Source organism: Zonotrichia leucophrys, chromosome 3 (assembly GCF_028769735.1).
Source record: "Zonotrichia leucophrys gambelii isolate GWCS_2022_RI chromosome 3, RI_Zleu_2.0, whole genome shotgun sequence".
In the NCBI taxonomy this organism is placed as follows: domain Eukaryota; kingdom Metazoa; phylum Chordata; class Aves; order Passeriformes; family Passerellidae; genus Zonotrichia; species Zonotrichia leucophrys.
This window is the reverse complement of record NC_088172.1, coordinates 65,383,923-65,397,205: the sequence shown is the minus strand read 5'-3', so window position 1 is coordinate 65,397,205 and position 13,283 is coordinate 65,383,923. Positions and strand designations below refer to the sequence as shown.

Below are 13,283 nucleotides of genomic sequence, written 5' to 3'. Positions count from 1 at the left end.
CCCTGGCGAGAAAGGGCAAACTCACATGATATAGATACACAAGGTATCAATATTTCTCAGGTTGATCTCTCAGTGATTGTAGTAAATTTACAAAAAGACATACAAGAAAAAGAAAAGAAAAGAGGAGAGGAGTACATTCCATACAGTAACCCAGTCCAATAATCCCAAAAACGAAAATTCAAATTTATATCAGTAGAAGCAAAGGGAAATGTTTTCCTTCAGCTCAGCATACCTGAAATATTTCAGTTACAGCCAAGCTAATCAAAATATTTTATTTCTATTTGCCAGATGATAATAACCACTGACGTTAATACTTCAATGTATAAAGTTTTGAGTATGCAAAACCTGCATTGTTTTTTTAAAAAAGAGCATTTAATTTTTGTTGTAATTTCCCAAATAATTAGAAGAACAATGTCCATATCTCCATAAAGTCAAATATATTTTTTACTTAATCTTCAGCGCATATTTAAAGGGGAATAAAGAAGAATACTTCACATCTTCACTAAATTATTCTTTTTAAATTTCACTTTTACAATTTCCTTGCCTTAAAGGTTCTGTCTTCTGACACTGATACGAGCATACTTTTCTCCCATGAGCAAAATTCAGCAGCAGTCACCGGAGCCAGGTGTCCATCCAATTCAGCTAGTACAGCCTCATTCTGTGATTAATCAAGTCGAAAATAAAAACAGAATGGATTTCAACATAAAATTGACAATTAAGTTTTTTAATAATTAATAACTCTTGCTAAGCATTGTCAGATTTGTTTTCAAAACATAATTCAGTCATATTTCTCTTATTGAAACTGAAGCCCTGTGTACCATCCTGCTGACAAAGCCACTACACATTACTTTTGGTTCTTCAGACTGACTGATACAGGAACAGTTTTTCAGATGACCTAAGAATATTTTCTACTTTTAAGTTATTGAGATACTGTTTTTTATAATATTATTGAGATACTGTTTCATTTCGACTCTTTAAACATAGCCTTCTATCTGATATATGATGCATTATCAAGTGCCAGTTCCTACTCATTTTATGACAAAAAATTAATGGTTTTGCTTAATTTTACTAACATTTCTGTATTGTGATATTATTTGAAAGTGAATAAGTAAAAGAAATACCAGTACCATACAAAGAATGCTATCTCACCTTTGCACTTAACATGTAGATCTGATTTCCAGCACATACTGCCACTTGTTGATCATCTGGACTAAATCTTACATGAAGCACCATTCCCAAAAGAGTTCCTATAACAATTCCTCGAGGTGTAAACCCTGCAGCAATTGTATTGTTAATGAGACTCAATGAAATATAAAAATTTGGTGCAGTGATTCTAGGAAAATTGGCACAGCAGTTACTAACCACAGAGCTGTCCCAGTTTCTGTCAGGAATATGTACAGAGAAACACACTGTTTACATACACCAGGGTATTGGGGAAAAAAGCAGAGAACTATAGACCATCAGAATTCCTCCATCTGCCCTGTTGCCTAGACATGATCTGCCACTCCTTATGATATTAATCATTCCCATCAAATCATGCTTTCTTGCTTCTACTGAAGATTGCAAGGGAAAGGATTTTTGGAGTAGGATGATGTGCCCATGGAACCCACTAGTGCCACATTCATTTTGGAGGTAAGAAATCCTAACTGAAGCCCAGCAAACCACAGTTTTGAAAAATACTTCTGAGAGAGTATGCCAGTCACTCAGCCAAAAAGTAAAGGGATTTTCCTTCTCTTCTTTTATTTTTTCTGTGGGAAAAGGCTGAAAGAGAAAGTAAACCACTAAATATCATTACAGTGTCAGATAAGACTAGATCTGAGAACAGGTCATATTTCTATCCTGTCTTCATGATTTCATTATGGTCATCTCACTGGTTCAAGCAGATTAGTTTCTGCTGATCCCTACCTTATAATGCTGCCTTTAATGATGTGAGGATAGTCTGGATATGTCATTAAATTTCAGGATTTCATAGGGAACAAATCATATAGAATACAAGCACAACTACAGGTGTCCTTTCAGGCTTTCATATTAGATGCTGTGGAGTCTTTTTACAATTGATTAACAGGTCAAGGTGACACAAAGAATTCCTTAACTACTTTGACACAGTTTATAAGAAATAATATGAGAAAACGTGCCAAGAATGTGCAGAGGACAGTCTGTGGAGACAAAGTCTCTACAGCATCTGCTGAAGAGCCTGTAGATGGAGAGAAAATGAAAAAATCAAGCAGCAGACAATCTGGATGCCAAATATCTTTGTATCAAAACTACACACACTCTTTATCTCTCTGCTACTTTCTATTCCTATCTCCCAGTTTTATTTCCTCCAAATTAATTTCCTCCAAATTTTATTCCCAGTTCCTGAAGTACCCTTTGATTGTCTATGTTACTCTTACATGGATTAAAATTTAATAATGACCTTTATTTATAAAAAGCACTGATATTGTTAACATGAGCTCAACATTAGTTTTCATATTATATAGATTTGCAAATTCAAAATGGAGCAGAGTACAAGAGAACTCCCTTACATTAAGCCATTGGCAAATCTCTAATTACAGGCAACAAGCCAGAAACTTTTAATAGTGTGGGACATTGCCATGCAACTTTAAAAACTTTAAATATTGTCACCAAAAGGGGACAGATTGCCACTGGAAATCCAGTGAATCATGACTCTGCAGATCTTTCTTTCTTTTTTTTTTTTTTTTCCTTTTTCTTTCATTATTCTTTTACTTTGCAATGAATTTAAGCTTGCAAAGAGGTTAGCCTGCTCCGTAGAATCTAATGCCATTGGTTGAGGCTCCAAACCAAGATGGTGGTCAGGACACTAAAATTCCTGTTTTCTGTGTGCTGTGTCACCACAATGCTCTTCCACTCATGCACTCTTCTCCCAGACCAGACACTTGCATTGGTCTCTCTCATGCACACACACGAAAACAATGTTCCAGAGACGGAAGGAGAGGCAAAGCAGGATACAAAACACCAGTTCCACAAGTATACCAGAAAAGGAAGTACTTTGGCGTTGCATGTTTAATTATGCAGTACTGCTGATTATTTTTGTTCTGTCCAGTGTATTCCACAGTGGCAGAGCACTACTGCCTCTGCAGTGCTTCTCTGCCCGCCCCGAGGCGAACAGCACAGCACCTCGGCCAGCTCCGGAGCCAGCCCAGCATCGCCGCCCGGGGCCGGTGGCTGTGACAATGACAGGACGGGCCGTGCTGCCGGCCTGGTTCAACTCGGCATTGCCGAAGAAGAGCAGGAGAGAAGCACAGCATTAATATGGCTGTTCCTGCTGCTGAATCTGAGCGACTGAGGCGTGCTTCTCAGAAATAAAATAATCTTGCTGGAGAATGAGCAGTGGGAGTGAAGCCCCAAACTGCCCATCCGATCAGCATTTTACTACTGCACAAGAATATAACTTTGTTATCAAAATGCTTAGGCAGAGCCACAGACTGAGAATCAACCCTGAGCAGTCCTATCCCATTCCCATCCCATTAGCTACTCACACGACCCCTAACACTAGAGCCATATCCCATATCACCGGCGGGTGGTCTCATGTTAGGTACAAGGGGATTCGCCCCCATCCACACTCAGGAATTGCTTATGATGCTGTATGGTAGGTTATTCATTAATCCGGAAGCAATCCTGGAATTATTGATAATGCTGTATGATAGGTTATTCATTAATCCAGAAGCAATCCTGGTGGATCCTTCTGTTTGAAGTTTGGTAAGCAGGGCAAACAATAAAGAGAGATAGGGATAAGGGAATTGTCGAGCTAAGCATGATCAGAGCTAATAATGTCAAACTGACCCTAAGAGCCGTGCCAATGTCAAACTGACCCTAAGAGCCGTGCCAAGCCATGGGAACCAAGCCAAGTACACCGGGAATTGACCATATTAGGATAGGAGTTCAAAAGTTTAAAGAGGAAGACTCATCAGAAGACCCTTGCCCGCGATGAAGGCATGGAAGGACCACCATGAATAATCCTCAAAATAGATGTCTCCGCCCACGCTCCGCCCACACCACGCCTCTTATGAATATGATGTAACCCTGCACCCAAGACTGTATAAAAGCTTGCTTCTGTCATGAGATAGCTAGAAATCCCTTTGTGATTTCTCCGACGCGTCGTAATAAAATACCTCCTGTCTATGCTGACTTACTTGAGTCTCTTAGGCAGTTATTCTCGCCTTTTGGGGCAAAATTCGGCATCAGGAGAAAAGGAAGTGTTGGGGTGGCCTTCCAAGGTTGTTGCTGCTCAGAAACTACTGGACACTGGTCTGAGTGATTAGTGGTGAATGGTTGCCTTTGCATCACTTCTTATATAGATGACACACATATATTATATAAATAATACTCTACCTTCTTCCACTTTCTGCGTACATTCATCAAGATTCCACACTATCACACGTTCATGAGAGGCAGAGCAGACAAGGAGTGGATTGATTTTATTTCCAAATGACAATGCAGAAATTGAGTAATGATGCCCTGACAAATATAATGGCTGACAAATGTAGATAAAGAAAAGTTAAATTAATAACTTCAAAAAAAGATTATGAATCATATAAAAGTACAAATGGAACAATAATTAATTTTTATTTATAGCTTCAAAATCACCTAAACTACAATGTAGCTGTACTGGTTTAGCTGGGATGGAGTTAACTTTTTTCATAGCAGCTTGCATGGCACAATGCTTTGGATTTTGTGACAAAAACAGTGATGATAACACGGTAATGTTTTTGCTGTTGCCAAATGCTGTTTGCACAGCACTGAGGCCTTCTCTTTTTCTCCACATTTTCTCAGTTTCCGCATCACAATAACAAACTGAAGATGCATAAGAGGTTGTGAGGGGACACAGCTGGAACAAATATTTCAGTTTGCTGAACTGGCAAGAGGATATTCTCTACCATATGATGTTATACTCAGCAATAGAACTGGGCTATTGCATGCAAGAAGGTGTTGAGGGCCTGGGACATTGACTGTAAGGTGGCTGTTGCTCAAAGCCTGTGCTGGGCTTAGTCTGATTGGAGGGGGTGCCTTGGTATAGCTTTTTTCTCTCTTTTCCCTTCACTCATTAAACTACCTTTGAGTCTACCTGTGATTTCTCACTTCTTCCCATCCTACGCTCTCCCCTACCCTGTTGGGAAGGAGTCAGCAGGAGCCTGGGTACTGGTTTAGCTGCCAGCCAGGGCCAACCCACCACAACAGCTTATTTTATTCTTATCACAATAAAAATTTCATAAAAATGCTAGTAGCCTTCCAGCATTGAAGTGAAACCTGACACTTTTACATTACCCTCAAATATTTTATTATAAATTAGTTTAAAGTAGCAGCCTACCAACAAGGGCTCTATTCTAGCTTTACCTGAGCAGTGTCTGTGTTCCAGACGCACAACCCATTGCGGCTCACGGGGAAAGCGCAGTGATGGTGACTGCACGCCAGCTGAAAGAGCGGCTCCGGCAGTTTGCCTTTGAACAAGTGTTTTTCGCAGACAATATCAGAATCGCGGCTTCCTCCAGAGGTGCAGCCGGCCCCGGCGCCCTCCATCCTGCGGCTGCGAACGGCCCCGCGGCGGAGCCGGATCACCGGGGCCGCCTGTCCCCGCCGGCTGCGTCCTGACCCCGGGGGCCCACGGCTCACGTCCCCGCTCGGGGCTCCCTCCCGCTGGGAGGCGGAGAGCTCCGGCCCCTGTCCCCGTCCCTGTCCCTGTCCTTGTCCCGGCCCCGGCCCCGGCCCCGGCCCCGGCCCCGGCCCCGGCCCCGGCCCCGGCGCGGCCGGCCCGGCCCGTAACCAGGGCAGCGCCGCCGCTGACGGGAGGCCGGGCGGGACAGCCCTCGGTCGCCCGCAGATCGCGGCGGGCCCGCGGCGGCAGCCGCTGTCCCCTCACCGGGGCAACGGGCCCCGGGGCTGCTTCCTGGCTCTCCACAGCCATGTCCAGGGCTGCACAGAAAGCAGAATGGCCAGAAGGTCCAGGAGTGTCCCACCCGTGTCCCACTCGTGGGACGCCAGCTGGAGCACTGTGCCCAGCGCTGGGGATCCCAGCACAACACAGACATTGGAGTGGGACCTTAAGGAAGAGGAGAACATCTCTCCTGTAAAGACAAGAGAGATTTGGGTTCTTCACAGAATCACAGAGTCAGAGTGGGTCGGATTGGAAGAGACCATGGTGCATCATCTGGGTCAATTTCCCTGCTCAAGCAGAGTCATTCTAAAGCACATGGCACAGGATTGCGTCCAGACAATTGTTGAATATCTCCGCATTCATATCTTGGGAGAAATTCCACAACCTCTCTGGGCAATCTGTTCCAGTGGAGGTCACTTGCACGGTTCTTCCTCATAGTGAGGAGGAACTTTTCAGCCTGGAAAAGAGAAGGCTCTAGGGGCACCTTACAGTACCCTGTGAATATATAAAGTGACCATATAAGAAAGACAGAGATAAACTTTTTACCAAGATCTGTAGCGTCAGGATAAAGGGCAAAAACATTAAACTAAGAGGGGGTTGATTTGGATTGGACAGAGGGGGCATATTTTTTACAATGCAGGTGGTGAGGTGTTGGGATTCATAAGTGAGTGAGGCACCAAGCCAAACCAACCTTCTATTTTCCTCAAGTTTGTGGATGATGCCAATTTGGAGGGAGCAGTCAGAAACAAACTGAGAAGAATTTCGTGGAGTCCAACAAGAGTAACTGGCACAGTACTCTGTGACTCCATGCAAGATGAAATGCTGAAGGATGAAGGGGCTCTCCAGAAAAGGATCCAGACATCCTGCTGGACAAGCTGAATGTGAGGCACCATGGTGCCCTTGCAGCAGAGGCAGCTAACTGCATCCTGGGCTGTGTTAGTAATAGAGAGTAGCCAGCAAGTTGTGGGAGTGATCCTTCCCCTCTATTTGGCCATGCCTGCAGTGCTGTGTCCAGTTTTGGGGGTTTTGGTACAAGAAAGATCCTGACATACTGGAGCAATCCTAGTATAGAGCAAGAAAGATTGTCAAGGAGCTGGAGAAAATGATGTACACAGGAAGGCTGAGAGAGCCTGGAGAAGAGACAGCTGAGATTTTATTGTTGCCTACAACTACAAAATTGGAGGATACAGGAAAGACAGACTTTTCTCAGAGGCACTCAGTGATAAACTAAATCCTGGAAAAACCCAATTAGGGTCATACCAAATCAGTATTTAATTTTTTAAAATATCATGACAGTGGTCGAATATGAGAACAAGTTTCTGAAGAGATCTCTATATCTGGTGTTGTCCAGCAGTTAAATGGACATGACCCAGAGCAACTGAATTTGAACAGGAAGGTGGACAGGAGGAGTCTAGAAGTCCCTTTCAACCTGAGTCATGATTTTATGACCAAGTTTTGGGTCTGCATCAACTTAAACCATTTTGATGCAGATCAGTCAATATCAACCTCAGCTTCTTTTCAAACAGATACTTTCAATAGGTATTTCTTAATTGGGTCTGTCTGTAATTAACACTACAAGCATTTTTGCCCTATATAAGTATCTGAAATATATTATCACTGACAACATAGTCCCCCTGTTAGTTTTGCCTGGAGAAAGTACCAGTCCAAATTCCCTTTAGTGTGTGCATGTGAATTTGGATAAAGCCACTGTATTGAGAACCAGCTGCACAGAGGCAACTCAGTGCACTGCACATGACACTGTTTTTCTGAACTGTGACTCGTGGCTGGGAATATTAGAGAAAATTTTATTGTTAATATGCTGGTGACAATTTTCACAACCGATAGAGTCATGAATGCGTTATGACAGTTTAGTCATTGGTAAAGAAAAATAAATGCTGACACAGTAAAAAGGGTGTTGTTCTGACACGCAAACAACCCCTGGGAATCTGAAATAACTTGTTCTGAAACATGTTGTGTCTCTGTAACTGCTTCTAGGCAGTTAAGTACTCCTTTTTACAATTTTCACTTGACTTTATTTTCACCTTTCAATGTTTATACCTATGATACTTTCAACAATCTACTATCCATAACAACTAGTAGCAATACAAAGAAGTATCGGAGAACTTGGATTCTGATTTCTTGACTGATCATTTTTGACATGCAAATGTGCAGGAAGAATTTTATACCTGACCACACCTCCATGAAACACCTCTGACAATTATTTTTTATTTTTATTTCCTCGGCTCCACATATTCCCACACCTTGGGTACCCACCTATCTCAAATCACAGAATCACAGAACCAATTAGCTTGGAAAAGTCTTTTGAAATTACTGAGTCCAACCTATGATCGAACACCACCATGTCAACTAGACCATGGCAGTAAGTGCCATGTTCAGCCTTTCATGATACAGCATATACTATATATATATCTATATATATATCTATATATATATATATATATATATATATACACAAGGGACAGTGACTCCAGCACCTCCCTGGGCAGCCCATTCCAGTGTCTAATCACCCCTTCTGTGAAGAATTTTTCCTGGTGTCCAATCTATACCTCCCATGGCAAACCTTGAGGCCACTACCTCTTGTCTGGCTGTTTGTTGCCTTGGGGAAAAGACCAACCCCAACCTGGCTACAGCCTCCTTCCACATGGTTGTAGACAGTGATAAGGTCTCCCCTGAGCCTCCTCCAGGATAAACAATGCCAGCTCCCCCAGCTGCTCCCTATAGGACAAGTGTTCCACATCCTTCACCAGCTCCATTTCCCTTCTCTGGACTCACTCCAGCACCTCCAGTGAAATTGACATCTATGTGGAAAATGAAAGACTGCTGGAAATAACAGTTCCTTTATCATATCATGCTTTTGTGTACAACAGTATATTTGTAGTGGTCTCAATACTCAATCAGAAGAAGAACTTTAAAAATGAGGTCTAGCAACTATAATATTTTAATGTTTTAAGCAGAATAAAAGTCTTTATACAAACAAAACTGATTTCAAAAAAGCTAAAATTTATCAGAACGTGCATTTGGCAGTCTTATGCAACCAGTTTGTTTGAGGTAGGAATGAAGAGAACAAGTTACATGGGTTTGTGAAATTAGAGGGCATTGACGATAGAACATTAGCTCAGTTAGCACAGGGCCCTTGGGGTACATACCCAGGCTCCCTTGAATCTCTCAGTACACAAGGCACATCACGTAGATTTTTGTTTCTTTCATACTTTCACTCTTGCTTATGATTTTAAGCAGCTCAGCCACGTCAAGGTGATTGTTGAAATCAAGGGGTATTCAATAAGGGTGTTTGGTATATTTTCTCTCTGTCATACTGCTTTTCTGTTCTGTGATCTTAGGTCAGGTTTATGCCGACAGTCAAATGAACTGTCACTGACCCACGGAGGGACACCTATCCCCCAAATTCCAATCTCAGTACAGTTGAAGGACGCCTTCTCCAATGTCAGGCGACCGGGGCGAAAAGCGCTTCCCACAGCGCACCGAGCCCTCCCGGTTCCGCTCTCGGTGCCTCCCCGCCCTCCCCCGGCCCTCCCCTCAGCCAGCTCTCGCGATACCGGGGGCGTGGCCGTGCCCGGGGCGGGGCGGGAGTGCCCGGCTGTACGGGCGGCGTTCGGGGGCGGTGCGGCGCCTTCCCCCGCCCCCAGCGACTCCCGCCGCGGGCCGGGCTCTGCCGGCCGCACCGAGCGGCTCCCGGGCCGCGCAGAGGGAGCGCCGTTCCGCCCCGAGTGCCGGCTCCTCGGCGCCAGCTCCTCCCGGCCGCCGCGCTGCTCCGGGGCCCGCCCCGGAGAGGGGCTTTCCCGCGGCGCCCCGGCCGCGCTGCGCTACCTCACGTCCGCGAGTCCCCGCTGCTCTTCCTCGCCGTTGCTGCGGCCTTGCCGGAGCCGGAGCCCCGCGGCAGGTCGGAGGTGAGCCGAGCCCCAGCCCCCGGCCCGACGCGGCCACCCGGCGGGAGCGGCCCGCTTGCCCCGGAACCGACGCCGCCCCCGGCGGGGGTCCCGCCCGCGGAGAGGCGGGGGCGAACCGGGGCGGGCGGAACTCCTCGTTCGTGGCTCTGTCCAAGGTCTCTTGGAATCGCTTCTCCTCCCGAGCGCTGTGCCGGCGTCACGACGCTTTCGTTCTTTCCTAGATAACTTTAATTATTTTCTGGTCAGATGTGGCTCCGCTCGGCTTTTTCATCACTACTTCGATGGACAAGTGACAGAGACAGCTCCCTCCTACGGTCGAGACAAGAGACTGTTTGTTTTCCTGTGGTTGTTGAGGCAGTTCTGTCAGTCTGGCAGGTTCGGCACATGCTGCACCTCGTTCTTTTATGCTTTCTGTGCAGAACTGTGACCTTGCAGTAGAGAGGCCTCTGGGACAGAAAACGTCAAACTACAGAAACGGGCATTTTTTTCTGATGTTTTTCTGCCCTGGATCCGTTCAGTTGTAGAACTTTTAACATTTAAGTGACATCTCAGTGGAGGTAATGCAGTTTGTTTTGGTGCTGGCAGGGTACAAAACGAGTTGCAGGCAACTTTCTGGTTTCAGATAACTGTAGTCCTTATGGAAGGAATTAGGGGGTGAGAACCTTCCTCTTAAACACAAAGTTATTCAGGCTTGTGGCTCCTTGATTTGCATGTCAAATTCAGTCAGCTGTACGCTTTGGAAGCCTTCAGCAAGGTTTGGAAATTGCTGCTTTGCACACGGTGACTTAGTGCAGCTGTTCAGAGGGCTGGAGTGTGGCAGGCATACTCAAGCTGCTCGACTGGGAGTGTGCAGCAAGGAGGGAATAGGCTGTAAGAGCCTTGATCTTGCAGCAGTCCTTTCCATTTTCCCCTTGTCCTGGTACCTTCAGCTTTATCTTTTCTACCCAAGTGCTGTAAAGAGCTGAGCATCTATACTCTAACAAAACCTTCCTGAAAGTAAATGCATTTTTTTCAGGGAAAGTGTGCCAAATTTGTTTCTAGAAACAAGCCATACATCAAGATCATGAATTAATGTATTACCTCATTAGATAATTTGTTTTTATTTCTAACTCCATCCCAATGAAAGCTGGAATGCCTACTGCTTCAAGTCCACATCCAGATTTGCACCTTTACTGTCTTTTGAAGTTGAGAGGATGAGGATGGGAGAACAAATAGGATGCCTTAAGCACCTCTTAAAAGTTAATCATCTTCAAGCATGCAAAAGCCTTCCTCTCCTTAATTGTTTTTTGGTTTTTTGAAGTGAAGCTAAAATCATTATTGGGTTTCATCCCTCCTGGGTATCTGTCAAGTTTGGCATGCATACAGGTAGAATGAAACTAAAGTCTTTATGTCAGTTCTGTTGAAAGAACACTAGCTTGATTAATTTCTGTTTAATTTTTGAAAATGTAAGCCATTTTATTCTGACAAAATTCTGAATCTTAGCACTGGTTTCTGTGACTATTAAAAAATACGTGAACACAACTGAAGTTAAATTTGTATGGACTAGGGAAGATTTATAAGAATGACCAAATTTTAAAAAGTAGATTAGTTCCCACAAGGGAATATACTAAAACTTGAATTTTGCTTTGTATTCAAAGGGTAGGACACGGACACAGGAAGAATCCAAAAACAACTGAAGACCATGGCAACACACTGGAGAAGAATCCTGACAGTATTTGTGACAGCTCAAGTACTATTAGTGGTAAATGCCTTTGAAGAAGAGGACGTACCAGAGGAATGGATTCTTCTTCACGTTGTCCAAGGTCAGATTGGAGCAGGAAACTACAGCTATTTGAGACTAAATCACGAGGGAAAGATCGTTCTTCAGATGCGGAGTTTAAAAGGTGACGCAGACTTGTACGTGTCTGACGTGACACTGCACCCCAGCTTTGACGAGTACGAGTTACAGTCTGTGACTTGTGGCCAGGACATTGTGCACGTGCCCGCACACTTCCGCCGCCCTGTGGGAATAGGGATTTACGGGCACCCCTCTCACCTGGAGAGCGAGTTTGAAATGAAGGTGTACTACGATCGAACAGTGGTACAGTACCCGTTTGGTGAGGCTTCTTACAACCCTGAGGAGATGGAGGCAAACCAGAAATACTCACAGTCTACAGAAGATGAATCTCAGGATGAGGAGTCTGTTTTCTGGACTATACTTATTGGAATCTTGAAATTAATACTTGAAATCCTTTTTTAAATTGATGCACACTGGACTTCAGTCACACTTCATCCTGTGAAATTGGTATGAATGACTTGCTATTATACTTAATACTCGCTATGTTTCCTGAAGAGATATTTAGGTTACATTTCCAAAACCAGAAAGGAAGTGGGGAGAAAAAGCCATATTTAATTTTATATTGTAAATCCTCCCCAGTATGTAAAATGAGCAGCCAGGACAGTATTTGCAGTGCTCTTGAGAGACCAGGGCTTAAAAATGAATGTATAGTTGGGATCTTATTAAATTCACTTAAAATAGGTGCTTAGGAAAATCAATTCCAATTCAGTATTTTCTATTGTTTTTTATAAAGAAAAATGAATAAACTACTGCGCTTCAGTCCCCCTCTCAATTTAGAGCATATTTAAAAATAAAACCTGCTTCTTTTCTGAGCAAGCATCTCCAGTAAAACTGATCAGCAACGTGTTTGAGTGTATCCATGAAGTTGAGGAGCTTAGGGTGAAGGAAGGAGAAAACAATCAATCACCTAAGGGAATAGATGTCTGTATTCTGACTGCGTGTGCTCTACATCACATCAGCCATCTGTCAAACAGAGGTCAGTCCAGTCACTCATCACCACTACAAATCCATGACCTGAATCAAGTGCATGTTGCTTCTTTGCTGTTACTGCAGGGAGAGGGAGCCTTCAGCTGTTGTTACTTGTCAGTATGTCATTTTCATCTCATTAAAAACAACACAGCATACAGGTATCTCAAACTGGAGAGGTGCTTTCTTACACTTCCCTTGATAGCTTTTTGTGATTGATTTTTTTTTTTCCAAGCACGTATTTATGAATAAGTCATTAGCTTGCACAGAAAATTTCTGCTGAAAGGGATTTGCAGTATATTTTAAGAAGGTCATCTCATGCCTACTCTTCCTTAGAAGTTACTTTTACCAGGAATACTTTTTGCTTTGGTTGAGTATTTCAGAATAACCAGTTGCTATGCAAATAAAGTACATTACATTGCTCTGTAATTTTCTTTTCACAGGGCTTACTGATAAGTGCACTGAAATAAATAAGTATGTTGCTATAATTTTATACAAATGCATGTATAATTTAAATTTCATTACTGAAAATATTCTCTTTTTTGAGTGGTAATTTGGCTTGCCTCTCTCAACACCTGACAGGACAGTAGTGACTTGTATCACAAAAATCACTATATAGACAAAGTTTATTTAGTAAAAAGAAAAAAAAAAAAGTGGTATT

At 43.6% G+C, this 13,283-nt stretch overlaps 2 protein-coding genes across 6 annotated transcripts in view; one reads left to right on the top strand and one right to left on the bottom strand.

Moving 5' to 3' along the window:
• The window catches only part of WDR27 (WD repeat domain 27), a 94,395-nt gene extending 84,620 nt beyond the window's left edge, over positions 1-9,775 (bottom strand). For 2 of the 4 annotated variants that reach the window (XM_064708577.1, XM_064708578.1), the window contains exons 1-4: positions 5,356-5,720; positions 4,354-4,495; positions 1,150-1,274; positions 545-658 (exon numbers count right to left, since the gene is read on the bottom strand). In XM_064708577.1, coding sequence (XP_064564647.1) covers positions 545-658; positions 1,150-1,274; positions 4,354-4,495; positions 5,356-5,538 — 564 coding nt within the window. In that variant the 5' untranslated portion in view covers positions 5,539-5,720. Of the gene's footprint in view, positions 1-544; positions 659-1,149; positions 1,275-4,353; positions 4,496-5,355; positions 5,721-9,739 lie in introns of those variants that run through there. The other 2 variants (XM_064708579.1, XM_064708580.1) reach the window with 2 other exon arrangements.
• On the top strand, positions 9,524-13,245 carry C3H6orf120 (chromosome 3 C6orf120 homolog). 2 transcript variants are annotated; one of them, XM_064708592.1, is made up of 2 exons: positions 9,524-9,819; positions 11,457-13,245. In XM_064708592.1, the coding sequence occupies exon 2, from the start codon at positions 11,501-11,503 to the stop codon at positions 12,056-12,058; it is 558 nt and encodes a 185-aa protein (XP_064564662.1). In that variant the 5' UTR covers positions 9,524-9,819; positions 11,457-11,500; the 3' UTR covers positions 12,059-13,245. The 2 variants fall into 2 exon arrangements, with proteins under 2 accessions (XP_064564662.1, XP_064564663.1); XM_064708593.1 differs by lacking the exon at positions 9,524-9,819 and adding an exon at positions 10,246-10,376.
• Positions 13,246-13,283: the final 38 nt, after the last annotated feature.

What these genes read in the sequence shown, in the direction of transcription:
- C3H6orf120 (XM_064708592.1), top strand. Translation starts at nt 11,501, where the DNA reads ATGGCAACACACTGGAGAAGAATCCTGACAGTATTTGTGACAGCTCAA.